This window comes from Phaenicophaeus curvirostris, chromosome 9 (assembly GCF_032191515.1).
Source record: "Phaenicophaeus curvirostris isolate KB17595 chromosome 9, BPBGC_Pcur_1.0, whole genome shotgun sequence".
NCBI classification, from domain to species: Eukaryota; Metazoa; Chordata; class Aves; order Cuculiformes; family Cuculidae; genus Phaenicophaeus; species Phaenicophaeus curvirostris.
Genome location: NC_091400.1, coordinates 101,966 through 129,670, shown reverse-complemented (window position 1 = coordinate 129,670; position 27,705 = coordinate 101,966). Strand labels below are relative to the sequence as shown.

At 57.3% G+C, this 27,705-nt stretch overlaps 4 protein-coding genes across 5 annotated transcripts in view; 1 reads left to right on the top strand and 3 right to left on the bottom strand.

Annotated features, from left to right (window-relative positions):
* CNNM2 (cyclin and CBS domain divalent metal cation transport mediator 2) overlaps window positions 1-8,227 on the bottom strand; it is a 107,538-nt gene extending 99,311 nt beyond the window's left edge. Inside the window, exon 1 of the mRNA XM_069863825.1 lies at window positions 6,527-8,227. Coding sequence (XP_069719926.1) covers window positions 6,527-8,105 — 1,579 coding nt within the window. The 5' untranslated portion in view covers window positions 8,106-8,227. The remainder of the gene's footprint in view (window positions 1-6,526) is intronic.
* Window positions 8,228-12,343: 4,116 nt separating this feature from the next.
* AS3MT (arsenite methyltransferase) lies at window positions 12,344-16,775 on the bottom strand. Its single transcript, XM_069863220.1, has 10 exons — window positions 16,704-16,775; window positions 15,772-15,899; window positions 15,544-15,694; window positions 15,330-15,466; window positions 14,717-14,786; window positions 14,398-14,479; window positions 14,180-14,311; window positions 13,915-14,057; window positions 13,386-13,520; window positions 12,344-12,549 (listed from the first exon to the last, which is right to left on the bottom strand). Exons 2-10 carry the CDS (start codon window positions 15,843-15,845, stop codon window positions 12,451-12,453), a joined length of 1,023 nt encoding a protein of 340 aa, XP_069719321.1. The 5' UTR covers window positions 15,846-15,899; window positions 16,704-16,775; the 3' UTR covers window positions 12,344-12,450.
* Window positions 16,776-17,290: 515 nt separating this feature from the next.
* On the bottom strand, window positions 17,291-21,144 carry BORCS7 (BLOC-1 related complex subunit 7). The gene is made up of 5 exons (XM_069864081.1): window positions 20,963-21,144; window positions 20,197-20,259; window positions 19,716-19,759; window positions 19,260-19,280; window positions 17,291-18,806 (listed from the first exon to the last, which is right to left on the bottom strand). The coding sequence occupies exons 1-5, from the start codon at window positions 21,101-21,103 to the stop codon at window positions 18,755-18,757; spliced, it is 321 nt and encodes a 106-aa protein (XP_069720182.1). The 5' UTR covers window positions 21,104-21,144; the 3' UTR covers window positions 17,291-18,754.
* Window positions 21,145-22,457: 1,313 nt separating this feature from the next.
* On the top strand, window positions 22,458-26,204 carry CYP17A1 (cytochrome P450 family 17 subfamily A member 1). Of its 2 annotated transcripts, XM_069864078.1 has the most exons (8): window positions 22,460-22,998; window positions 23,431-23,569; window positions 24,129-24,358; window positions 24,581-24,667; window positions 24,781-24,990; window positions 25,240-25,409; window positions 25,503-25,606; window positions 25,832-26,204. In XM_069864078.1, exons 1-8 carry the CDS (start codon window positions 22,690-22,692, stop codon window positions 26,098-26,100), a joined length of 1,518 nt encoding a protein of 505 aa, XP_069720179.1. In that variant the 5' UTR covers window positions 22,460-22,689; the 3' UTR covers window positions 26,101-26,204. The 2 variants fall into 2 exon arrangements, with proteins under 2 accessions (XP_069720181.1, XP_069720179.1); XM_069864080.1 differs by lacking the exon at window positions 24,781-24,990 and having other exon boundaries at window positions 22,458-22,998.
* Window positions 26,205-27,705: the final 1,501 nt, after the last annotated feature.

The window sequence follows — 27,705 nt, the reverse complement described above, 5'->3', positions numbered from 1 at the left end:
AAGCAAGAAGTGTTAGGAGAAAATGAAATGGCCTGAAGTTGTGCCAGGGGAGATTCAGATTGGACATTGGGAAAACTGCTTTACTGGAAGATTGGTGAAGCATTGGAGCAGGCTGCCCTGGGAAGTGGTGGAGTCACCATCCCTGAACGTGTTCAAAAAAACATGCAGATGTTGCACTTCTGGACATCGTTTAGTGAGCACAGTGGTGCTGGGCTGACAGTTGGACTTGATGATCTTAGTGTTATTTTCCAACCTTAAGGATTCTTTTGATTCCAGCAATCCCCAACAAACTCCCACTCACTGTAACTGTTCCTTCAATAAAGGAGGGGACTGGGGCTTACAACATACATGAAGTGTGAGGTGGCTACCTCCCCCATTTGCTCAAGTACCAGCTAGATAGTGATAGCACAGCCTGCCCAAATAAAACCTACCTTTGGATGGCTTCATACAGCGGTTATGGTTAGAAATGAAACCTTTAGATCCACCTCTTCCTGCCACCAGCACTACTACTACTGACAGGAGATATCCCACTATTTCTGTTTGTCTGCGTGCAAGAGCTGACAAAGGTTCAGTGTTGATTATACACACTCACAGAAAGAAATAAGCACCCAGGGCTATTTAATATAAAGACAGGATCTTTAGCTGCAGAACTTTCAGAATTGCAGCCTGATGAGGTCAGTAAGCTTCAGTGGTGAACAAAATAAATTTGCTTTTTTCTTATAGCTTCTCTAAGCAGCCAGAGCCATTGTTAGACACATACCATTGCGGAAGGTTTGCTGTCACTGTTTTTACATCCTTCAAGTCAACTGAAGTTCACCAAGAAATAGTTCTGCTCTTCAGAACCTCATGTTGGCAGGGAAATACTGAAAGTCAAGAAAATCTCAGCCCTGAAAGAATATGGCAATCGTTAAACTACCTGATCATTTTCATGCACACTGAATTTTCTCACAAGTTGATATTCTGCCTCTTCTCTCTATTCTGCTCCAAAACTGGCTGTGAAATGCTGCTGGTTACACAGACTGACCTGAAGTTTACATCTGTGCCTATTACAGATAACCTTTACAGATACAGAGAAAGCAGATAGGAACATGTTCACTTGTAGAATTCACTCCCATCAGCTTCATTGCAGGGAAGCATTAGCAAACAGTTGAGAGGAGGAAACGGCAACTTCTTGTCTTTGCTGAATGACAAGAGTTGCTAGCAATCGGTTAAAAAGCAAAGCAAGAATCATACCCGACACGAGCATCAGATTCAAACCTTTCCTGCTCAAGCCACATAATTCACTTAATCCTCTCCCTGCCAGTCACCTGAACTACATGTTTCCTTCTACTCTCAGCAGCTGAACGGAACCTCCAGCTGGGCTCCTCACCAAGACCAGGGTGAAGAAGCACTGCTGCTCTCCAGCAGCGTCTCTTCTTCTGCCGGTCCCTAGAAAAGCTTCACAGTAGGGAGCCCAGGAAGAACTGGAGCTGTTCTCTGATGCATTCTCCTTGACGTATTCCCCTCAGCACACCAGCAGAAGGGCTGCCTGCAGTAACCCACATCCGCTCCTCTCCAGTGGAACGAGCACACATCCCCCAGGAGCTCTGCAAGGCCAGCAAAGCTCTTGGCAGCGCAGTACCTGCGGGTGCTACGCTGTCAGACAGCCAAGAAACAGTTTGTCACGAGGCTACCCCAACCCCCACATGCAATTTTCGTTCACGGAACAAATCTGCGGGCATATCATGCAAAGTCTTCCGTATCTCGGTGGCAAATTCCCTCCCATCTACCACTCCTCTACTCTCTTCACACAAAAGAAGTCTCCACACTGGACCTCCCCAAGACCCTTCCCTTTACATGAATTTCCCTGAAAGAATCAGAGGAGGTGACTTTTGTTAGCCAAGTAGCCTCGAAAATTACATATTTTTCCAAGAAGGTGTTTTACTTTAATATTCCCAGAAGAGATTTATGTAGTTTCTTCCAGTTTCTCCTAATGCTGCAGTCAAACGCTTACACAGAAAAATGGCTGAGGAGATGGACAACCTTTAACTAGAAAGTGAGCATTCGGATCCAATAAATAAAGGTTATTGATGGGAAGCCTGGACTCTGATTCAGTAGGATGGGAAGCTATAAAACCCGAAAGCGAATGGGAAAGAAGCCACCTACAAGCCTGTGTTAGAGCTGTACCAGGCAGGTAAGTGACCTAGTAACAGAAAAATCCCTCAGACCAACAACAGGAATGCAGAACTTCAGATCTCTGGGTTACCAATCACTTGCCGTCCTCCCTGCTTCCAAAAAGAAGATCTATGCACTCAGAAGAGGAGCAAATAGGTCTAGGTATTCTTCTCTGCTCCCTCAAAACTAAAGGGGCTTAGGTTTCAGGATGCTGGGGCTTCGTTTTCTCTGGAGAAGAAAGAAGAACTAGAAAAGAAATGGACAGAGTTTTTCTCCAGGTCCTACGTCCACACTAAATAGAGACACCAAACACATACAGTATCAAAAACAGACTGAGACAAAGAGGGTAAAAAGATCATCAAGTTAACTCGGGCAAGGTTTTTATGATAGAAAAATCTTTTAAGGTCCAGTTGTCTCTGACTTTAATAAGGAATTTTCTCAAGGTTGCCATGTGATTCAGAAAAGGAGCTCAGAACTGACGGACACAGTTTCTGTCACTTCTTTGTAACAAGTTATTAATTCTGATATTTAGTATAACATAATAGGGGAGACAGATATAGGTAAGATCACAATATGTGATTTAAAAGTCCCCAGATAAGGAAGACTGACTGAGAAACTGCTGCCCTCCAACGCTGTCCAGGCCACCAGGAAAGCAGAGATACAATGGCTTGTAGAAAGTGGGCCAATCTTAAAATATTAGTGCTACAACATCAGGCTTTTCAAGCCAAATTCTTGTAGCTCTGGCAGCCAGGGAGCTAGAAATAGAACACTTTGGATTGAGGCTCTCGCACGCAGAGATCTGCCGGTGAAAAACACCAAGAGCAAGTGCCACACAGCATTTGAGCAGGGACCTAGGAAAACTGTCAAAAACGGGAAGGGAAAACAAAAGAAAAAAAAAAAGAAAAAGGCCCTCACATTTGTCAACAAGGAAAAAGCAAACCAATGGAGACAGTTTACTAGCTTCTTTCTAAAAATGAATGTTGCTCATTTACTCACAGCTGCAGTTTAGGAGCCGGGACACAAATCGATCCTGGAACAGGTAACATCTCTACAGCAACTGCCAACGTCAGATTAGCTGGGAGTGGGCTTATTTCAATGAGATACCCCTCTGTGCTGAGCAAAGTCAGGCAGGACATTTCCTAGGCCAGCAGAAAGGGCACCTTAGATTTCTTTGCATTAAATTGAATGACTGAATTCATGCAAGTTCACTCAGTTTGCTCAATTTGTAGCTCAAACAGATTTGACAGTGCTGGGAGAGGTTTGAGATCTGACAATGGGAACAGAAAATTGCCCCTCCTGCAAAAGCTGTTTATTTATTTGTAAGTAAACAATGCTTTTTTGCAGGCTTTTTTTTTTTTTTTGGAAGCTTTTTTTGCAGACTGCTTCAGACATCACATTTATTCACGCTTTAAGAGATTAGAGCAACAGGGGAATGGGAATGTGCTGCAGCTCTCAAAATTAAGTTTCTTGCCTGGCAGCACGGAAGTGAAACAGATACTTATTTTGCAATCGTGGGCAAAGAACATTAATAACAGGCCCACCAGCAAATCCTCTAGCTGTTCAGCCTAAGCACCAGAACAAGTACAGAACTACCCATTCCATCCTCCACAATAGCATAAGGACACGCATCCTGCTGTGCTTGGCTTTTAAACTCCTCCTCCTAAGCCTTCATTCTGTGTTTAGGTCATCTATGTTTTGCTCCTGCCCAAAAGCAAGCTTCAAAACCCCTCCTCCCCAGCTGATTACCAAACTTCTTAAAACCCAAGACTCTCCCTCTAAAGTGATTAAAGTATTTGACTGACAGCACTATCACCGGAGCTGCCTGTTGCGCCAAACGGTGGTAGCAGGGACCTGGGCGGAAAAAACAAAACAAAAAAAAATACCCCAACATACATATGAGTTTTGAAGCAAGCCTACCGTGGCAGAAGGTCAAAGCGATGGGAAAGGAATGATTAAAAACTGTAAGCTTATTTGTTTTCAAGGCTCACCCGGGAGTAACACGCAATTTGATTCTCACCCTTAATTTGTACATTCTCACGGGAATTTGGCAAGGTAGCTCTGAAGAAGAAAGTTTGAAGAACTCTTGCAAAAGACACCGCGCTATGCCAGATCAAGCGAGCTATCAAGTTATTTACATTCATTTCAAAGGACACAAAGGAAGCCATTTATTTCCACCATATCTGCATTTTAGAGAGAAACCAGTTAGCACAGAGCTGATCCTAACAGCAGGGATTGTCAACACAGACCAACCAGCACAGCGATGACGGAGTAAACATGGAAGTGCAATCAAACTAGCCTGAATTACTTCACAACTGCAGAGCCTATTCCAGGATGCTGTAATCTTGGGAGGGAAGACATGCGTTAGGGAGTCATCCTAAACTTGTGCTACTGGGATGTTTCCTAGTGCAGGCAAAGAAGTCCTCTGGCTACGGAGGAAAACAATCTCTGTTCTGCACCTTTCAAGCCAGCCAAGGGAATTTTTAAGAAGTCTATTTTAAGCACAAGCTGCAGGAACTGTAAGGAGGCATATTTAGCTTAGCAACACCTGGGGGATTAAAATGTGCGCTTAATTCACCCAGCTATTAAAGAAAACGGCTCCTACGTTAACATGCAGCAGTGCATTTAATCTCTTTAGGACAGGGGAAATAAAGCAACCAACATAATAGTTATTTCTTCAGACACATCGCTACAAATGAAACTAGAAAAAACACGAGTCTCACTACATGTTAAGAATGCCATGACTCTATCTGGAGTCTGAATAATGGGGGGGCGGGGGAGTAGAGAAAAAGAACCCCATGCCCACACATGCGGTGAAACCCAACTTAACCAGCCAACAGTTAAGTGACATAATTGAGTTTCCCAGATCCAAGCTGCAGATCCCGCAGTGCAGAAACCACAGCCGAGGGATGCTCTCCCTCACCTCTCCTTCGACAGCTCCAAACAAGTAAGACTTCCCCATCACTACACAGAGGCAGAAGGAGAGAAAGGAAACCACTGCTGCACAGGTTAGTAGAAAGCAGGAGGATGCCCCCCATTTCACCTGTGAAGATGAAAGAAGGACGAGGAAACGAATGGTGTAACCTTCCAAACCCCCAAAACAGAGTTAAGCAGGAAGAAACAGATCCAATGCCATGCTGCCAAAGTTCAGCATGTTGACAAAACAGCACCTGAAATTTCAGTGTTAATTTAATTTTACTACCTAGAAAGACCATTCGCCAATCTACAAAGTTCTTTTCAGGATAACTTTTGCAATTGATTAAAGGTGAGCTCAGACATTCCCTGTTAGCCCAACTGTGGGGTCCAGGCAGCTGCAGAGATTTCCTCTTTCAGCCAGAGACCAAGCTGCTTGGCGGCACTTTGATCAGATCTCCCTGGGTACGATCAGCTCCGCGGCACTCCCACTGCCTTCAGTTTTCCAGCACAGGAATCCATACATCCCGTCTGTTAGAAATGTCACTTAACTATTTCTTTGCAAGCACTTCCCTGCACAAGCCATACAGCATCATTATTATTACTTGACCTGCAGAGAAGAACAGGTTTTTAAAGGGAAAGAAAAGTATTTTCTTTCCTCATAAGCAAAAGCTTACGACACGAATTAAGATGCATTCATCAGGTCAACACCTCCTACAATTAAGACAGTTCCCTTCTGATGCAACCAATGCATCTGCTACACCAGAGAGGCAGAAAGAGTCGTGTCTGTTGGGGGGGAGCCTGGGGAAAAAGACGCATAACTGAAGTGCAGCACCAACGGGTGCTTTTGAATATATTTTAAGACCCCGAAAGTATTTATGAGTTACCAGATCAAAGCGTCAATCAAAACAACTCAACACGAGCACAGAGCTGCGGTCAGACGGCTGAGCCTATGAATGGAGCTAAACCGCCTTGTTTATCTCAGCACGTGTGCGCGCACTAAGCCCGAAAGATACGGGTGACCCGACCGAGCAGCCCACCCGCTCCTCACTGTCAGGCCAGCTGAAAAAGCACGGGGAAGACACAGCCAAGTAACGGGCGCAGATTCCCGTCAGCGGCTCGCGCTATAACGGACGGACGAGTGGAAAAAAAGCAAGAAAGAAAACAACCTTGCTTGGCACCGTGCCCACACACACATCCCAGTGCAGTGGGGAAAAGAGGCCGGGGGCACATACCAGCCGCGGATCAGCTTTCTGGCCCCGGGAACAAGCAGATCTGGCAATCGCCTAAACACAGGCCCCTCTCTGTCCCAGATGCACCTTCCCGCACCCCTCCGCAAGCAGTAACCCGAGAGGACCTCTCTGCAGAGCTTCCTCGCACCCCCAGCCAGCTCGCCGTAGGAAGGGAGATGCTCAGCACCACCGAGCAGCACCCCATGCCCCCGGCACAGGCACGAGCCCACCTTTCTTGAACTCCTCCAGCATGGCGTCGAGCTTCGTGTCGTTGAAGACAAAGTGCAGCGGGTGGTTGTAGAAGCGGGTGATGGTCTTGAGCGGAGTGCAGTCATCGGGGTCCACAAAAGCTAGGTCCTTGACAAAGAGCAGGTCCACAATGTTGGAGCGGTCACCCTCGAAAACAGGGATGCGGGTATAACCGCTCTCCATGATCTCGGACATAGTGTTGAAGTCGAGCACAGCCTCGGCAGCGATCATGAAGCAGTCTCGGAGAGGAGTCATCACATCCTCCACCGTCTTGGTGCGCAGCTCCAGGGCTCCTTGGATAATGTTGAGCTCCTCCTTGACTAGGTCGTTATAAGGGTCGGTGACTCGCAGCATCTCCAACAACTTCTCACGGTTGTAGACCGTGCCGATCTCCTGGCCCAGGACACAGTCCAGCAACTTGCTGACGGGGTAGGAGGCCGGGAAGGTCATCATCATGAAAAACTTGGTGAGGAAGATGGTGTTGGCGCCCACGGCCAGGCCGTGCCGAGAACAAATGGCCTGCGGCACGATCTCGCCGAAGATGACGATACCGATGGTGGAGACCACCACAGCCACCAGCCCAGAGCCGGCGATGTCGTCCAGCAGGATGGTTAGCGTGGTATTGACCAGGACGTTGCCGAGCAGGAGGGAGCAGAGCAGGTAGTTGCCCTGGCGGCGCACGGGCTCGATGCGCTTGGCGTAGTTCTTCTCCTTGTCGGTGCCGCAGTTCTGCACGATGCGCAGCTCCATGGGGTCCAGCGCCATGAGGCCCAGGTTGAGGCCGCTGAACATGCCCGAGAGGCAGAGCAGCAGCGAGATGAAGATGACCTGCAGCCAGAAGGGCAGCAGGAACTTCTTCTCCTCGCCCACGATCATCTTGGTGTCCTCGCCGTCGTGGTAGATCCAGGTGGTCTCTCCCCAGGGCGGGTGCCCGGCGGGCCCCTCGCCGCCCGCCAGCCCCGGCGCGGCCCCGGGCCCCAGGGCGGCGGCGGCGGGGGCCGAGACCGACGTGCACAGGTAGTAGGACTTGCTCTTCTCCGTCTTGCGCAGGGGCTTGATCTCGATCTCGATGATCCCCGAGGTGCGGCGGTTGAGCACGATGTGCGGCAGGATGATGATGTCCGAGGTGCGGATGCCGCAGCGCTGCGGGGCGGCCCCGCCGCCCGGCCCGGCCCCGCCGCGCCCCCCGCCCGCCGCCGCCGCCGCCGCCGCCGCCCGCCCGCCCCGCTGCCGCTCGTGCTCCGTGAACGCGATGCGCGACCACGTCTCGTTGTTGATGTTCTGCCCGTACACCCGCAGCTTCACCCGCGTGCGCTCGCTCACGCGCAGCGCGCCCCCCTCCATGAAGGAGACGTCGTCCGTGTCCTCCAGCCGCAGGCCGATGATCACCGTCTCCTCCGCCACGGCGGCGGCGGCGGCGGGAGGCGCGGAGGCGGCGGCGGCGGCCGGGGGCGGCCGGGCCGGCGTCCCCGCGAGCAGCAGCAGCGGCAGCAGCGGCAGCAGCGGCGCCCGCGCCCCCCGGCCGCCCCCCGCCATGTTCCCCCCGGGCAGCGCGGCCATCTTTGGTCAGGGCTCGGCGCCGCCGCGGCCCCGCATCGCCGCGCGGCGCCTGCGGCGTGCCCCGGCTCCCCGGGCGGCGGGCGAGGAGGCGGCGGCGGGCACGGCTGCCCGCGGGACCCGACGGGCAGCGACTGCCGGGCCGGGGCGAGCCGAGCGCCGCCTCTACCCGCGGACCGCCCCCCGCCCCCCGCGGCGAGGCCCGCCCCGCGCGCCCCGGCCAATGGCGGACGGGCCTCAGGCAAGCCACGCCCCCTTCCGACGAGGCCCCGCCCCTCGCCCGCGCAGCCAATGGCGGCCCTGCCCCGCTCCGCAAGCCACGCCCCCTCCCTTCTTCGATTGAGGCCACGCCCCTCGCCCGCCCTCCGCCAATGGCAGCCCGGCCCACTGCAGGCCACGCCCCCTTCGGGGAGGGGGCGGACCCGTCAGGCCACGCCCCCTTCGGTTAAGGTCACGCCCCTCGATCTCCCTCCGCCAATGGCGGCCCGGCCCCGCCCCCAAAGCCCCGCCCCTTTCAGATTGAGGCCCCGCCCCCCGCACAGCCAAACGGAGGCCCTGCCCCAGACAGGCCACGCCCCCTCATCCCCGCCTCCCCGGGAGGCGCGTGACTCCGCCGCGTGCGCGGGGCGGGGCCTCGGGGTGGCGGGGGGGGGGGGGAGGGGGCGCGACCAATGATGGCGCGGGGCGGGCCCGCTGCCCCCCCCCAACACACCCCGCCCCGCCCCGGCAGCGGGGCCGCCGCGCCCCCTCGCGGCCCTGGGCTGCCTCGCTCGGCGGGAGCAGCGGGATTAAACGCTAAATGTTAAATATGAAATGTTCAGGGAGTCCAGGCGAGGCCACGGAAATGAGGAGAGGGCTGAGCTCCCCTCACGCGAGGACAGGCTGAGAGAGCCGGGGGATTCAGCCCACAGAAGGGAAAGCCCCAAGGAGACCTTAGAGAGACCCCCCAGCACTGAACTGGGGCCCAAGGGAAAGCTGAGGAAGGGCACAGGGACAGGACAGGGGTTAACAGTTTTAAACCCAGACAGGGTAGATTTAGACTGAATATAAGGAAGGTATTTTTCACAAGGAGGGTGGTAAACACTAGAACGGGTTGTCCGGGGGTGTAGCAGAAGCCTCATCCCTGAAAACATTCAAGGACGGGTTGGATGTGGCTCTGAGCAACCTGATGTGGTTAAAGATCAGAGAATCAGAGAATCACCAGGTTGGAAAGACCCACCGGATCATCGAGTCCAACCATTCCCATCAATCACTAACCCATGTCCCTCAGTGCCTCGTCCACCCGTCCCTTAAACCCCTCCAGGGAAGGGGACTCAACCCCCTCCCTGAGCAGCCTCTGCCACTGCCCAATGACCCTTTCTGTGAAGAATTTTTTCCTAATGTCCAGCCTGACCCTCCCCTGTTGGAGCTTGAGGCCATTCCCTCTCGTCCTGTCCCTGTCACTTGGGACAGATGTTCCTGCCCCTGCAGGAGGTTGGCCTGGATGACCTGTAGAAGTCCCTTCCAACCCAAAGCAATCTATGATTCCATGAGGCACAAAGGGCTCATGAAAAGACCTGTTACTGAAGTGTTCTGCTTCTGTCCCACTGCCAGGAGAGACGGGCTCCTTCCAAAGCCACCGCTGCCGTGCTGGATCCCAGCTGGACCGACACAGCCCTGTCTCCATCTGGGAGGAGGACAGTGCAGGGGCAGTTCAGAATTCCAGAGATGAACAGGGCATCCAGTACGGCTTGAGGCAGCTGAGACCATGTTCTGGGTTCAGGAAGACCCTTTTGAGGAGGAAAACAGCCTCCTCTCTCTTTAAGTGTGTGGAAAATGGAAAAGCAGGCAATTAAACAACACAACCCAATACAGTGCGGAGCAACGAGCAGTGCTCTGGGGCCATAGTCACAATTTGAGTCATCCTAGAGCAGTTCCACAGGCCTGCTCTCGTGGGAAGGGGTGAGATGCCCCAGAGCCATGGTAACTCCCTGCTATAGGGACTCGAGGATCACCTCCCCTACAGCCCAGGGTGAATCAGAGCACCAGCACCACATCCATCGCTTTCCCTGCCCTCACAGCACCCTCCGTGCCCGCAGAGGGAGGACACCAAGCCTGAGGAGCTTCACATCCATCTCTACCATCACCATAAAACCAGACCAGGGTATTGGACGGGTTATTTTGGGGTTCTTCACAAAAGACACGGCTGCAAGACCTCTTCTTTGCGTGGCTGGGGGGACAGAGAACCCCAAGGCTGTGCATGTACAAGCAAATCCAGGCAGACCCCCCCACATTCAGATCCTGGTGAGGACCCCTATCTAGTGCTCAAAATCAAAGGCAAGTGCGATGAAAAGTCCTCTCAGCTGCTTCCTCCCCAAAATGCTGAGAATCTGGAAAAAACAGTGCTATGCAAAAGCAGTGGCATTTAGCTGTGGCTTTTTTCCGTATGCATATGGGAGGAGGGACCTCACTGAGGGCACCTCTCCCCCCAGGAAAGCAGAAAAGCCCTGGCAGGCACTCATGCCTTTTTCATGAAGGGGTTTGTAGTTAGGACCCCCTGAACCCATCTGCTCTTCTCTTCACACTGGGAAGGCTCTCTTTGATTACAGAAGCTAATTGCCGCAAACCTCCCAGGGTGGGCAGGCTGGGGACTTTGAGAAAAGTCTTTTTTGTAAGTAATCACGGAAGAGGATCATGCAGGGGAGGATTAAACAGCATCTTGTTTGTGTTTTCAGCAGGTCTTTGCAATATCCCATCACCTTTCACACCTTTCAGAGTTCCTCTCACCTGCCAGGTCATAGCCCTGAGGCTGGTCTGCCAGCTTCTACCTGCCTGAAACCAGCTCCTACCTGGCCTGTTTGCTTCAGATAGCACCAAGGATATTTTGTTTAAATCACGGCATAGCTCTAAACCCAGGGACTTGTAAATTTTTGTACATCACATAGTTGAGACCCATAGTCTCATCGGAAGCCTGGTAACGTAACTTTCCAGGACACCATGTTTATGGGCATCAGTTATATGTTTAATCCTTAAACTGTGAATTAATCACTCCTCTATTTTACTGATGCCAAAAGGCAGGTTAAGCAGTCTGGGTCACTTAGGAAATCCTTTCTAAACCTTGGAATTATTTTAACAATCCTCATATTTTATAATGATCCAGATTTTGTCAGGAGTTAACACTGGAGGCCCAGTGTCCTGGTACGGCTCTTGCTGGGAGCTACATTTACCAGGGATTTGAAAGCTTCCCCTCTAACCATCTCATTATCTCCCTTGAGACAGGCGGCAGGCAGCCTTTTCTAGCCATGTCATCCAAGACGAGGTATTCTGCAGCTTTGATTCCAACAGAGAACACCAAGAGCTGTTGAATGGTTCAGCCTGCAGGACGTGGCCAGCCAGGTCTCTGGATTTCCAGAATTGCTGCATTTCTCTGCTAAATTCTGCGGGTGTGATGCTTGCAGGGCACCCGGGACTTATCCGCTAGATGGAGTCCAGGGGAAAAGAGAAACAGCAGCGGAGCTGCAAGGAAAGGGAGAGAAATTCCAGTCTCCTGGAAGGGGCTGTAAGCAAGATAAGGTGTGGGGAGCCGCGCTTGGAACGTCTCCCGACCTGACAGCAAATAACAGAGCCATCCCTCTGCCCCCCACACGCTGCGTTGAGTTCTTCATGGAAAAGCAGAGCTGGCCAAGCCCCCAGGAGGTGACTGGTCCTTCTCATCCACCTTTGCAGCTGCCCTTACTGAGCAGCTCAGCCCACTGCCAGGAGCTCGCATGGGCTTTGTCTAGTGGAAGCTTGTGGCTCCCTGAGTGCATGCAGGGTTAGCACAGGGAGATCAAAAAAAGGAAAAAAGCAATTGCACTGCTTATGGCTGTGCCCTTCGCTTCTCAGAAGCATCTGCGTCCCAGCTGTGGGCTCCCAAAGACCTCAAATTGGAGCCAGACTCATGCACAGGGGTGTTTGCCGCAGGGTCGGGCTCTCCTTTCACACTCTGCCTTCTGCAAACGTCTCTGCTCTGCTCCATGGACTAAACACCAGCACGCAAATGCTGCCAAACCCACGCCCTGCTGCTCCACACATGGGAACCCACAAACCATTTCCCATGGAGACCATCCCTGCCTACACATCTGAAACACAAGGCCACTGCCAGCCCCAGAGTGAGGGGCTGCCCATCCTCTCCACAGCAGGTCACAACCTGCCCCACCAGCCTTGACAGGGAAGCCCAGCATCCCACGGGTCCCACGGGTCCCAGCCACAAGCACACAGCCTTCGAGCCTGGCCGTTTATTTGCTCTCTGGCAAAAGCCACACACACTGCTGGGGCCACGTCCTCCTGCTCCGCTGGCATCTCCCAGCGCTGGGGCATCGCCCACCACTCAGCAGCAACCCCGCGGACCACAGGTTCCACCGGGATGACAGGCAGGACCAGGGGCCGCCAGCCACTCCAGTAGCTGGAAGGGATCGCGGATCTTCTCCTGAAGGGCAGAGAACAACCCACGGCAGGATCGGGTTGAGGGAAGCGAGAGGCACCCCAGGAAAGCGGCATTTCCCTCCTGCTCACACCCTGCCAGCAGGACACCCCAAGCAGACCCCCCTGGAGCTACCGTGGGGGCAGCCCCAGGACCACACCAGCTGCTTTTCCTTGCTGCAAGGAGAATGCCGAAAGCTTCTCTGGAACTTCGGCTCTACTTTTATCTGAGAAATGTCTCCTGCTTGGATAGGGATCCAAGAAGATATCCACCTCCCCAAGCACAAGGTTGTGTTCCAGGGACACGCAGCTGCAGGGTGTTATCTATCTCCCCCAAGTACTGATGATCCCAGCTCCTCCTGGCCGATAGGAGGACCTACAGGCTGGAAGGACCGCTGAGGGGAGGAGGAGAGAGGCTTCCAGCAGATAGAGGTGCTTTGTGCTGCAGGGTCAGGGCTGGCAGTCAGGGCCAAACTCACATCAGCAGCCGGGGGAGTGATGGGCAGGAAGGAGCTGCAGGGATAAGCTCTCCCCAGTCATCATCTCAGAAGAAGGATGTCTCCTCCTGGGAGACCTCAGGCAAGCCCAGCTCTCAGCCCTGGCAGCTCCCACGGACACGTTAGAGCACCCTCCTGCTTTGGAGGGCTCCAACCTGCACTGGGGTGCCCAAACTCAGGCACTGGGCACCACCCTTGGTGTTCCATGGGCTCCTGCCCAACCCAGAAGGACACAAGACTCTTGGTGTCATGTCACAGTCCCTCTAAAACCCCACAGCACCTCTGATGGCACAGGAAATCCATGTCCCTATCCCTGAACCCGGCGGTGGAGCTGCTTGCTACCAACCTTCACAGCCTTGGGACAGCACCCCTGCAGTGCAGCAGCCTCAGCCCCGCCGGCTCGGATCAGGAACTCCTCCGCAAACCTGGAGCTTTGCAAGATCGCGGCCGTTTCGGCATCCACATCCACCACCTCTCCTTCCTGGGGGCAGAGGGATGGTCACAGGGCAGGGCCCAGGACATAGAGCCCAGAGACACCAGCCACCAAGCTAGATGACAAGGAGGATGAAAACAGAGGAACAGCCTGGACCAAACCCTGAGAAAGACCCACAGTGACCAGGCTCCAAATCTACTCGTGAAGCCACCATGGATGTTTTGCTCCCAGCCCATGCAATGCATGGGTCTGGCTCTCTTTCCCACTCCTGTTGGCACCTCCCCTGGTTTATACAGCTCCTCTGCACCCACCCAGCACCCCTTGTACCAAAGCTTACCCCCAAAATCACAGAGGACGCTGCTGAGCAGCACTGCCTCATCAGCTCTGCCCCATCCCCATCCCTTCAGACCAGGACAGCATCTGGGGGAGCCCCACCCCGCACCTTGAAGGTGAAGTTGGCATCAAACACCAGCTCTTGCTCGTGCCCCACGATCCCACCATTGTAGATGACCTGTCCCGGTGTGGCCTGGATGCTCTCCGGCACCTTGAACAAGCGGAAAGTCGCAGAGACGAAGCGGCAGTCACCTGCAAGGGAGGAGCTGGTGGACTGGGCACCGAGCAGCCGGGCTGGGAGCTGTCAGAGCCGAGGCTCCCAACACAGCTCCCCACAGCCGCCCAGAGCCAGTGGTCCCTGGCAGGACCCTCACCGATGATGTCTTCCAGCTCCTTGTTACCAATGGTGATGGGGCTGGCGGTGACCAGGCGTGGGGGGCTGAACCCCACCTCCTCAGCAATGCTGTACAGGTCTCTCCAGTACAGGGCTCCCGCCAGGCATTCCCCTGGCATGAGACCAAGGACACAGGTGATGGAGGCAAAGGCCCAGTCCCCCATCCCGTGCTATCCCTCATCCTTGAGCTCTACGCACCCCACAGCACCCTGTGCTTCCGGACGGCCTCACTCAGCTGCTGGCTGGCGTAGATGTCACTGAAGTACATTTCTCCTCCAGGCTGGAAGACAGCGAGGAATGAAGGGAGACTTCAAGAAGCAACAGGACAAAAGAGGCATGGAGAACTGGGCACTCCAAGTGCTACCCTGCTCGAGATCGTCTGCAGAGGTGCCCTCCCCGGCCCCATCCTGCAGCTCCACGGTGCTGGATCCCATTTGCCACATCCCAGTGGCGCCCCAACAGCAAAACCAGCCCAAAGCCGCTCTGCTCCCGCTGCGGGCACTGGCCCCAGCGTTACCTTCAGCATGCGGTAAGCCTCCCGCAGCACAGCCCTCTTGTCAGGGGTGAGGTTGATCGCGCAGTTGGAGCTGTGGAGGAGGAGACCGAGCCTCATTTGCAGCCTCTCATGCACTCAGCACCACCAGCTGCTGCACATCCCATCACTTCATGCAGGATTTACAAATGCTGATGGGACCAAGAAAAGGGCAGTTTCTACATTCCCAGGCTCTAGCCCAGACTCCGTGTTGGGATTTGCCCTTCCCTAACACGTGCTCCTGAAGCGGATGACCTGATGGGACAAAGACCTGGACCCCAGCTCGTGGCTCCAGGCAGCAGAGGGGCCCGTGGCAGCAGCGCCCTGCCTGATACCCACATCACAGAATCACCAGGTTGGAAGAGACCCACCGGATCAGCGAGTCCAACCATTCCCATCAACCACTAACCCATGTCCCTCAGCACCTCATCCACCCGTCCCTTAAACCCCTCCAGGGAAGGTGACTCAACCCCCTCCCTGGGCAGCCTCTGCTAGGGACCAATGACCCTTTCTGTGAAAACTTTTTTCCTGATGTCCAGGCTGAACTTCCCCAGGCAGAGCTTAAGGCCATTCCATGATGATATGACAATATATCTACATGACAATATCGTAGCTCTCATCAGCCAGCCCAGCATCACCCAGCTTCTCCATGTAGCCCTGGAGGAACTCCACGTTCGGCTTTTGGTAGCCAAACTTGTCCATATGGTAGGCGATGTGCTTCTTTGCCATCTCGACCTGGGATGAGGAAGGGGACGAAGGTAAGAGGATCCCGAGGGGGATGGCGGGAAGCACGGGTGGTCTCTGCGCCGTACCTGGCCCTGGGTCATGTCTATCCCGGTGACGTGGCCCCGCTCCCCAACCAGCTGGCTGAGCAGGTAGCAGTCCCTGCCGCTGCCGCTGCCCAGGTCCAGGATGCGGCACGACTCCAGGCACTCCGGGACAACCAGCCCGCAGCTGTAGCACCTGGGGGAGGCTGTGATGAGCCAGGGCAGGGCTGCCTTGTGAGGAGGCAGCGGCAGAGGGGACAACCCAGGGCTCACCTGGCTGCCACCTCCTCGTGGACGCGCCCCAGGGCATCGCTCAGCACCTTGGGAAGGGGCCCAGCTGAGGTCATGCACACCTTGGTTTTCAGGTCCTCCGATCTCTGCAGCTCCTTGCCATAGTAATCCTGCATTCATAGAATCATAGAATTACCAGGTTGGAAAAGACCCACCAGATCATCGAGTCCAACCATCCCCATCAATCACTAACCCATGTCCCTCAGCACCTCGTCCACCCGTCCCTTAAACCCCTCCAGGGAAGGGGACTCAACCCCCTCCCTGGGCAGCCTCTGCCAGGGACCAATGACCCTTTCCATGAAAAATTTTTTCCTAATGTCCAGCCTGACCCTCCCCTGGTGGAGCTTGAGGCCATTCCCTCTCGTCCTGTCCCCTGTCCCTTGGGAGAAGAGCCCAGCTCCCTCCTCTCCACAACCTCCTCTCAGGGAGTTGGAGAGAGCAATGAGGTCTCCCCTCAGCCTCCTCTTCTCCAGCCTAAACCCCCCCAGCTCTCTCAGCCGCTCCTCTTGTTCTCCAGCCCCCTCACCAGCTTCGTTGCTCTTCTCTGGACTCTCTCCAGAGCCTCAACATCCTTCTTGTGGGGAGGGGCCCAGAACTGACCCCAGGATTCGAGGAGCGGTCTCTCCAGAGGGAGAAGAACCTCCCTGGCCCTGCTGGCCACGCCGTGTCTGCTCCAAGCCCAGATGCCCTTGGCCTTCTTGGCCCCCTGGGCCCCTGCTGGCTCCTGTTCAACCAACCCCCCCAGGTCCCTCTCCTCCAGGCAGTTTCCAGCCCCTCTTCCCCTGGTCTGTAGCTGGGATTGAATCCCCGCTGCCGACGGCTTTGCGGGCCGGGAGGGGTGCGGGACGCGGTGGGGGGGGAAGAGGAGGCTCCCGGGACGATGGGGGCGAGGCGGCCCCCGGCTGCCCCCTCACCTGCACCTCCCGCCGGATCCGCGCGGCGCTCGCTGCCGACACTGCACGGGAGCGGGGCCGTTAGAGCACCCCCCGGCCCGGCGGCATCCCCCTCCTCCCCAAACCCCCCCCCAGCCGCCCCGGAGCGCCACAAAGCAACCACCCCCCGGCTCCCCCCGGCTCCCTTACTGCCCCCTTACTGCCGCCGGCCCCGACCCTTGCCCCGGCCCCGCCCCGGCCTCTGCACTCGGCACCGGCGAGACCGCCCCTCGGATCCTTGAATTCTGGGCCCCTCCCCACCAGAAGGATGTTGAGGCTCTGGAGCGAGTCCAGAGAAGAGCAACGAAGCTGGGGAAGGGGCTGGAGAACAAGAGGAGCGGCTGAGAGAGCTGGGGGTGTTTATCCTGGAGAAGAGGAGGCTGAGGGGAGACCTCATTGCTCTCTGCAACTCCCTGAGAGGAGGTTGTGGAGAGGAAGGAGCTGGGCTCTTCTCCCAAGGGACAGGGGACAGGACGAGAGGGAATGGCCTCAAGCTCCACCAGGGGAGGGTCAGGCTGGACATCAGGAAAAAAGAATTCACAGAAAGGGTCATTGGACACAGCCCGTGGTTTGGCGGTGTTCGGGGCATCTTTTATTCCCAGCAAGTTATTCACAGCTTAACCAGCAGCTCAGGGAAAACACTCGTTCCCAAGGTGTGTCTGCAATGCAGGATGCTTTATTTGTGCCCCTTCCAAGGCACAAGGAAGCACTATGGATCCAGAGCTAACAGCAGCACCTCCATCAGAACACAGGAGCTGGGTGCCACCAGGTGAAGGCGAAACAGGCAGTGGCACTAGAGGAGATGGTGAAACGCAGCCCAGGAGCCCAACACCAGCAGCACTTTGCTGTGCGACTCCAACAGGAACGTGCCAGGCTGACGCCTGCTCACAGCCTGCCTTGTATCAGCTGATGAAAAGCACACTCGGGCAAACAAGTGCTTCCCATGCACTCCAAGTGCTCCAGATAAGCGACTTTCCAAAGACAAGACACAGTATTTATAGCCCGGGCGCGATCTCAATCCCTGGGATGGGAACAGGAGCCTAATCTCGTCCTCCAAACAGAGCAGAATTGAACACAGCGGCTCATGATGCTCTCCTGCCTGCTTCCCAGCTGGGCCTTTGGATATCTTCCCAACCAGATACGAACACAGGACACAGCCAAGGCTGCTTCAAAAGCCGGAGGAATGCAGTTGAAGGCCGAAGGCAGCACAGATAGGTTGGCAAGGGGATGACGTTCCAAACTTTTGCAGAGTGGAAAACTAGATAACCTCCAAGCAGGATGCTGGCCAAACTGTGTCCAGCTGGACCACTGACAGATGTGCACCCAGATTCCCACTTCAACAAATTCTGGGCTGGGACTGGCACCTCAGTCCGCACCAAAGCACCGCTCACCCACCCAGGCACACACAGCTCCCACTCATTATCATGCCCTAAATAAACTGCATTCTCTGCCATCCCCGCATCTAAAGACAAACTGCAGGCACCTGGATTTAAAGCCCATGGCTTTTTTTACGCATGGGGGAAGTGGAGACAACTTCGTACAATATCTCTGGCTCTGTGCCTGCTGGTCCCAGGCAGACATGACCAGCACTCTTCCACCATTTCACGGGTTTCTAACTGAGCAGAGAGATGGAGAGGGAAGTCACCCTGTGGCCATGAAGGAGCATCACACGCCACGTGCTGTGGCAGCAAAACAGCCCAAGTACCCAGTCCGTGAGCATTAGCTGAACACCGTGGGTTCCTTGGGAGCTGGCACGGGCACAGCACCTCACACTGCCCGGGAAGTGAGCAGACACAGGGATTGTTGGAGGGACTAAGGTAAGTTTGTTCCAGTTAGGTGCAGGCAAGTGTTCCGGAGCAGAGATGTTGGTGGAGGCATGTGAGAGGGACCCACGTGCTCAGGAACTCTGCACACACCTCAGGTGACATCCAGCACCACCCAGACACAGGTCAGAATGCTGGGGTCTGCAGGGGAAAGGATGCCTGGCTGCCCTCAGGGGCTGGTCGAGATGTCCTTGTGCCTTTGGCTGTGCTTCATTTCAGCAAGTGACTCAGCTGGTCCTGTAGGTTTGACGACTGCTCAACACTGGGGATCAAGTGAGAAGAGGTTCATAGTGAGATTTGCTACCCGGACTGCTCTGCCCGTGCCCAGGGGACCAGAACAGCTCTCGCACTGCCACTGGAGCACACAGAAATCCTGGGATGCCCCAAACCATCTCTATGTCCCCACAGACATCTCCATGTCTGCTTCACAACACCCTCATCTCTGATCACAACCTCCCTCACAGGCACTATCACGTTAATGAAACAAATGGAAGTTTTGGTATAAATCACCCCTTCACCTAAATTCTCATCTCTTCACACCACTTCACTCACAGAACTGAAATGCTATCCCACTGGGCCAGCATCTACTTCAAAGGCAGCTGCAAAAACCTTTTAGCTCTGTTTTCCCCCACCCTACTTCACCACTTTTCCCTCTCCATCAATCCCCACACGCATCTCCCAGGTCCTTCTGGCATTCCTTCAGCTGGATACTCACTTCTTCTGAATTGCTTCTTGCCTACAAGAGAAAAGGAGACAAAAACAGCATTAGGAAAACAAAATCCCAGCAACAGGGTTCGTGTTATGCTGAAGAGATGGGTCTTAAACAAGGGTTCAGGAAGCCAAAAACCTCGATGTTTCTGGATTAAGTGCTGAGAAGACAGCAGTGGTACTGGCTTCCACCTCTTAGCCCTCGACACATCACACGTTCTCACAGGAGACACAGTGCATGGCAAACAGAAGCAAAAAACCTCAGCTCGCACCCTACACCCAACCTGCACCATAACAGTGGAGCTGAAGAGGGCTGGAAGATCCTAGGCCCAGGTCTCAGGTTTGAGAAGCTGGACAAGAGGGATTGGTCTGAGTGGTCTCCATGCAAAGTCTATAACAAGAAGGGAAAGGGACTGAGGAACCTGCTCAGCTCCCCAGAGAGAACGTGGTGTCCCATACTTACTGGTACTGTAGATGAGTGGTTATTATGGCCATTTTCCTTAAACTCTGTGGAGAACAAGACAAAGAACGAATGTCTGATGGGAGCAGTCCAGCAGTATCACAGAACAAGCTGTCCAAACACCCCAGGGAGTTCCCCCAGCACAGCCAGCACTGTAACAGTGCACGCCTCCAAAACACCCCTGCTGGTACCTGTCAGCAGCGACACACTCCTCTCTCCTTTCCCAGTGAGAGACACGGACACCAAGTGCTTTGTTTCAACCTATGATCCCACGGACTTTCCCCAGCTGAAGGGCTGTGCCTGGAAGGCTGGCAGCACACGTGGGTTTGAAGAAGCACTAGATTACTCTGGCCATCAGCCCTGCTGCCTGAACTCACGCATTTCAATTCAGGGCTCCAGTAACGTCTGCTTCCCTGTTCTTACAGCCCTCCTCTCCTTCTGCCCACTAGAAGTGCTACTGCTCCAGGATATAAATACAGCTTACATCTTCCGAGTGCAGGATGGCATCTTCCTGCATCACCATGTTCCTAGCAGCCTGGCCCAGGAGCTGAAAGACAAATCATAGAATCACAGAATCACCAGGTTGGAAAAGACCCACCGGACCACCGAGTCCAACCATTCCCATCAATCACTAACCCATGTCCCTCAGCGCCTCATCCACCCGTCCCTTAAACCCCTCCAGGGAAGGGAACTCAACCCCCTCCCTGGGCAGCCTCTGCCAGCGCCCAATGACCCTTTCTGTGAAAAATTTTTTCCTGATGTGCAGCCTGACCCTCCCCTGGCGGAGCTTGAGGCCATTCCCTCTCGTCCTGTCCCCTGTCCCCTGGGGGAAGAGCCCAGCTCCCTCCTCTCCACAACCTCCTCTCAGGGGATGTTCCCGAGCCCTCGGCCTACAGCTCCCAGCCTGCCCCGCGCGCCGCCTACAGCTCCCAGCCTGCTCCGCGCGCCCCGTCGCCTACAGTTCCCAGCATGCCCTGCGCTCACCGCCTACAGCTTTCTGTCCCCGTGCCCTTCGCCTACAGCTCCCAGCATGCTCCGCGCCGCCCCCGCTCAGCCGCGGCGGGGCCCGCCCGGGCCGCAGCTCCCGGCCACGCCGCCCCGCCCGGACGGTGCCCCCGACAGGCGCTGCCCCCGGCGGGGCGGCGAGGCTGGGCCGGGCCGGGCCAAACCGCCCGCCGAACCCGGCGGCCCCACGGCCGCGTTGCATGCCGGGCCGTGTAGTCGGGCGCGCGGCAGCTCCCGCCGCTCACCTCGGCGCTGCGGGAGCCCTTCAGCACTTGCTTGGTGAGGGCGATCACGTCGGTGCCGCAGCTCGTCACCTTCTCGGTCAGCAGCCCCTTCACCGAGTGCCCGAACCGCGCCTGGGCGTCCGCCGCGCCCCCCGCCGCCATCTTGCCCCCCGCGCGCCCCGCGCGCCCCGCCCGCCCCGCGCTACGGGGAGCGCCGAGGGACAGAACAGTCCGAGCCCGACCGCTCCGCTCGACCCCGCAACCTCGGCGCCTCGTCCACCCGCCCCTTAAACCCCTCCAGGGAAGGGGACTCAACCACCTCCCTGGGCAGCCTCTGCCACTGCCCAGTGACTCTTTCTGTGAAATATTATTTTCTGATACCTAGTTTGAGCTCAAGTGGCTCTTGAGGCCATTCCCTCTCGTCCTGTCCCCTGTCCCTTGGGAGAAGAGCCCAGCTCCCTCCTCTCCACAACCTCCTCTCAGGGAGTTGCAGAGAGCAATGAGGTCTCCCCTCAGCCTCCTCTTCTCCAGGCTAAACACCCCCAGCTCTCTCAGCCGCTCCTCTTGTTCTCCAGCCCCTTCCCCAGCTTCGTTGCTCTTCTCTGGACTCGCTCCAGAGCCTCAACATCCTTCTTGTGGTGAGGGGCCCAGAACTGACCCCAGGATTCGAGGAGCGGTCTCCCCAGGGCCGAGTCCAGAGGGAGAAGAACCTCCCTGGCCCTGCTGGCCACGCCGTGTCTGATCCAAGCCCAGATGCCCTTGGCCTTCTTGGCCCCCTGGGCCCCTGCTGGCTCGTGTTCAACCAACCCCCCAGGTCCCTCTCCTCCAGGCAGTTTCCAGCCAGACTTCCCCTAGTCTGGAGCTGCTCAGGGTTGTTGTGCTCCAACACAACAGTCGGGAAGGCGCAGGGGCCACGGGAATCCCATCCCCCCACGAATATTGTCCCCCTGTGGCCTCTCCAGGGCAACTCCGGCTGGACACCACCCTGGGCACGGGCACCTCGAGGCAGTCCAGGGCTGACCAGCAGCGACCTGGGCTTGCCCAGGGTTTCTCAGTCCTGCTCAGGGCTTCCCAGTCCTGCTCAGGGCTTCCCAGCAGCAACCCGTGCTTATCCAGGGCTTCCCAGTGGTGCCCAGTGCTTTTCCAGGGCTGCCCAGTGCTTCCCAGTTCTTGTTTAGGGCTGCCCGTCCCCTCGCAGGGACGTGGAGGGACATGAGGGAGGTGGTTGAGTCCCCTTCCCTGGAGGGGTTTAAGGCACGGGTGGACGAGGTGCTGAGGGACATGGGTTAGTGTTTGATAGGAATGGTTGGACTCAATGATCCGGTGGGTCTCTCCCAACCTGGTTATTCTATGATTCTATGATTCTGGCTGGAAATGGACCCCACTGCCCCACCAGTGCCCAGCTGTGCTCATGGCACCGAGGGGCATCTCTGAGGGCTCGTCTGTCCCCACGCCCCTAGCCTGTCACGAAGCCCCAGGACAGAGCCCCAAGGATGGATCCCCCTGGCGCATCTCCTAGCGGGCAGGCTGGCTGGATCCCTCGCAGGCGGCTGTCGCAGCCGTGGCCTCGCTGCCCTCGCCCCTCGCCGGGTGTCCAGCTGCAGAGCTGGCCACGGGCCCAGCGCCTGGTTCTCCCCCGTCCCCATCCCCCCCGATAAGGAGGCAAACCCGCCTCGGGGTCAAGGCGAAGACCCAGCAGCCGGTACAAAGGCCCCTTGCGCTGCGGCGGCCCCGCAGACGGCCCCACCATGCTGCTGCTGCTGGGCGCCCTGCTGCTGGCTCTGCTCTGCGCCTGGGGGCTGGCGCGCTGGCAAACTGGCACGGGGACGGGTCTGGGGCGCCCGCGGAGCCTGCCGGCCCTGCCGCTGGTGGGGAGCCTGCTGCAGCTGGCCGGGCACCCCCAGCTCCACCTGCGGCTCTGGCGCCTGCAGAGCCGCTATGGCAGCCTCTACGCCCTCTGGATGGGCTCCCACTACGTGGTGGTGGTCAACAGCTACCAGCACGCCAGGGAGGTGCTGCTCAAGAAGGGGAAGGCTTTCGCCGGACGGCCCCGCACCGTGAGTCAGCGGCAGGTTTGGGGGGACCCTGTCCCACCGCCACGCAGGGCGAGGCAGGGGGTGCTCCCAGGAAAGGCACCGGCACCTGGCAGGGTCTGTCTCCTCTCTCCATCCCGCCTGCAGTGAGGTGACGGGGCAGCCCCGCTCTGCGCTGTCCCCTGGGCCAAATCCTCCATCACGACGGTGCCAATTCCTCCTCAGGGCTGGCTGCATGTTGGGGTGTGGGGTCAGGTACCACCGGGCTCCCCGCACCCCCTAATTTTCCTGGGCTCCCCAGCCCCTAACCTTGGCATCCGTGCCCAGACCTCTCTGCTGATTCTCAGGCAGGGAATGCAAATCTGACGGCCCAGGTTTTGCCTGCCAGTGCTGACCACCAGCCCCTCAGATCATCCCTGGGGTGACGCCACCACCCAGGGGCTGCCTGTCCCACAGGTGACCACGGACCTGCTGTCCCGGGGGGGCAAGGACATCGCTTTCGCCAGCTACGGGCCCCTGTGGAAGTTCCAGCGCAAACTGGTGCACGCCGCCCTCTCCATGTTCGGGGAGGGCTCGCTCGCCCTCGAGAGGATCAGTAAGTGCACCTCCAGCCCTCCTGCTCCCTCCCAGCTCCCTCCTGCACTTGATCCCGGCTGGACTTACCTTTCTCTGTACCCAATCCCCTGGGAACCGAGGGATGACTTACTGACTCAGCCCAGCCCCCTGGCATCCCCTCAGTTTGCCTCGCAGGGGCTCAGTCCCTCTCTCCATCCCCAATACTTTTTTGACACCTCTCCCTGTGCATTTTCTGCCCTGAGCTTTGGCTCCCCTGGCTCACAGCTGGGGAAACTGAGGCATGGAACCCGTTCCTGGCCCCACTGGCTCCCTGCGACACCCAGGAGGAGCATCACTCCCCACACAGAGAGCCCCATTCCCCGCATGTCTCTGTTCCCTCTGTTCCTCTCCTCCCCAGCACCCAGCGTCATCCCTCCTGCCCATCGCAGCCCCCCGGGGCTCAGCCCTGGCTGGGGGGTGCTCTCTGTAGGCTGCGTCCCCTCCATGAGTGGGTGACCTCTCCTTCCAGCCCCCCGCTGCCCCCTCCACCCCCTCAGCTTCACCATCACCCCCTCACCTGCCTCTCTGCTCCACTCCAGTCTGCCGGGAGGCTGCATCCCTGTGCGAGACGCTCAGTGCCGCGCAGGATACGGCCCTAGACATGGCCCCCGAGCTCACACGGGCTGTCACCAACGTGGTCTGCTCCCTCTGCTTCAACTCCTCGTACCAGCGCGGGGACCCCGAGTTTGAGGCCATGCTGGAGTACAGCCAGGGCATCGTGGACACCGTGGCCAAGGAGAGCTTGGTGGACATCTTCCCCTGGCTCCAGGTGAGCGGAGACATGGGGACTGCCTGTTCCTGTCACCTCAGATGAGAGGAAGGATCTGGGATGTGTAGTGTGGAAGGGGTGTACCTGAGCATTCCCGAGGTTAGGAGGGTCCTTGCCCTGGTGTCCTACAAGAGCTGTTACCCTGGTGAGCAGCTACCTGAGGGCCTGCAGAGGCTGGGCTGAGCCAGAGACCCTTGCTGTAACGGAGCTTCTCTTCCCCAGATCTTCCCCAACAAGGACCTCGCTCTGCTGAAGAGATGCCTCAAGGTCCGGGACCAGCTGCTCCAGCAGAAGTTCAGCGAACACAAGGTGCCAGCAGGGCCAGGACAAGGAGATGCTGAGGGGCACGGGGGGCACTGGAGCTGTGGGGCCGGGGGGTGACTGTGCCCAGGACAGCGTGGCTCATGCCTGTCCTCTGGCAGGAAGCCTTCTCTGGAAACACCGTGAGGGACCTCATGGATGCCCTCCTGCAAGTGAGGCAAAGTGCTGAGAGCAGCAGCCCCCCGGCACCGGGGCTGGAGCTGACGGATGACCACCTCCTCATGACAGTCGGGGACATCTTCGGGGCTGGCGTGGAGACCACCACGACTGTGCTGAAATGGGCTGTGCTCTACCTGCTCCACTACCCCGAGGTAGGGTCTGTGCCCTCTGGGGGTGGAGCTGGGCTCCCTCTGGCACCAGGGGTGTTGTGGGGGCACCTGGGCAAGGGATGTGCCAATAGAGCTGTCAGACTCTGCGAATAAGCAGGATCAGGCCGCGGGCATTTTACAAGCTTCCACAGGTGCTGGTGGTGCTGGGTGTACTGCTCGGCCAGGGGGACTCCCTGCACAGCGAGTCAGCCCCCTCCTCAGGCTCCCACCCAGCCCTTGCTCCCTTCCCAGGTCCAGAGGAAGATCCAGGAGGAGATGGATCAGAAAATTGGCCTGTCGCGTCATCCCCACCTCAGCGACCGCCCGCTGCTGCCCTACCTGGAGGCCACCATCAGCGAGGTGCTGCGCATCCGGCCCGTGTCGCCCCTGCTCATCCCGCACGTGTCCCTCGCCGACACCAGGTGAGACCCGGCTCCAGGCACAGGGGGCGTGGGCAGAGACCACTGGGAGGGAGCAGCCATCTCCAACCATCTCACTGTGTGTTCGCCCTGCAGCATCGGGGAATACTCCATCCCCAAGGGCGCCAGGGTCGTCATCAACCTTTGGTCCGTGCACCATGACGAGAAGGAGTGGGACAAGCCTGAGGAGTTCAATCCCGGTGGGTTGGGTGCTCCCCGTCCTCCCGGGGGTGACGGGGCGGCTGCAGCAGGAAAGGGCCCAGGCTGAGACCAGACAGAGCGGTGGCAGGAGGTCAGATCCTGCTCCCTCCTTGCTTGAGCATTTGCACCGTCCCTGCTCTTGCTTCTCCTGGGATGAGCTCGGGCAGGTCTCGGAGAGAAGGGAGCGATCCCTGCCAACCCCGCGGTGCCCCGTCCCCTTGCAGGCCGCTTCCTGGACGAGCGGGGCCAGCACATCCACTCGCCCTCGCCCAGCTACCTGCCCTTCGGGGCCGGGATCCGCGTCTGCCTGGGCGAAGTCCTGGCCAAGATGGAGCTCTTCCTCTTCCTGGCCTGGGTGCTGCAGAGGTTCACGCTCGAGAGCCCCCAGGACCAGCCCCTGCCCTCGCTGGAGGGCAAGTTTGGCGTCGTGCTGCAGGTGCAGAAGTTTCAGGTGAAGGCCAGGCTGCGGGAGGCCTGGCGAGCAGCCTCGTGATGGGGACGAGCTCCGGATCCTGGGCAGTGGTGGGGTGGGACGGGACATGGAGGCTGTACCCTGCCTGCCCCGCGGGTGCAGAGGGGTCCAGATAAAGCCATTCCCTGCGCAGCGTGGCTCTGGCTGTTTTCTGGGCAAGCACCGGAGGGCAGGGGGAGGTGGGAGGGCAACATGTGATGTACAGCGACCCCACAACCTCGTACGGGCACCAGGCTGAGCTGGGAGGCAGTTTAGGGGTTAGGGATGCCCAGGTTGTGCCCCACGGCTGTGACCCTAGGAGGGTGACCCAGGCTGGTCCTTGCCTTGGTTTCCCTGCTGGGGAACAACAGCTGGGAGCTGAGCTTAGCGGGGAGCAGGGAGAGACACCCCCCAGCTCTGTGTTCCCCTGCCCTGGCCCAGGACAGTGTGTCTGTGCCGCTGGGAACCCGGCCTGCTCACTGCAGAGAAAAAGAATCATGGAATCATATAGAATCATAGAACCACCAGGCTGGAAAAGACCCACCGGATCATCGAGTCCAACCATTCCCATCAATCACTAACCCATGTCCCTCAGCGCCTCGTCCACCCGTCCCTTAAACCCCTCCAGGGAAGGGGACTCAACCCCCTCCCTGGGCAGCCTCTGCCAGTGCCCAGTGACCCTTTCTGTGAAAAAATTTTTCCTAATGTCCAGCCTAAACCTCCCCTGGTGGAGCTTGAGGCCATTCCCTCTCGTCCTGTCCCCTGTCCCTTGGGAGAAGAGCCCAGCTCCCTCCTCTCCACAACCTCCTCTCAGGGAGTTGTAGAGAGCAATGAGGTCTCCCCTCAGCCTCCTCTTCTCCAGCCTAAACACCCCCAGCTCTCTCAGCTGCTCCTCTTGTTCTCCAGCCCCTTCCCCAGCTCCGTTGCTCTTCTCTGGACTCGCTCCAGAGCCTCAACATCCTAAAGTGGAGAACGCCTCCGGCTGCAGATGCTCGCCCAAAGCTCACACTCCAGCTGGGTTTCCCCATTTGCCAGGGCCAACACGAGCCATCCTTGGGCCTGGAGACCAGCCTTGTACCACAAACCCGTTACGCCAAGCCCAGTCCCGCCGTGGGGCATCCTGCCCCCTGCCCTCGCCTGCCTCCTCGCAGCTGGCTGAGCAGGAGAAGATGCCGCTGCGGGGCGTTTCGTACCCAGCACTGGCTGCCTGGCCCCTCGTGAGCTGGTAAACAGGCGCTGGCACGGCTGCTCCCTGCGCTGGGAGCGGGCAGAGACACCGCTGAATCATCTGGCTGGTATTTCTGTCCTGACAGCTGCTGCGGGGGGCACAGCGCCGCGCCCGAGCTGCCCGACCCCACCGGGCACAGCTCCTCCTGAGCCCCCTGCAGATGCTGGGGTCTCCCAAGACTCACAAATCCACCAGCCCGCTGGCTTCGTGCAGACCTGGCATGAGGTGGCCCAGCAACCCAGAATCTGAGGGGGTGAAGCGGCCGTTCTATCCTCTTCTCCCAAATGACAGGGGACAGGACGAGAGGGAATGGCCTCAAGCTCCGCCAGGGGAGGGTCAGGCTGGACATTAGGAAAAGAAATTTCATGGAAAGGGTCATTGGTCCCTGGCAGAGGCTGCCCAGGGAGGGGGTTGAGTCC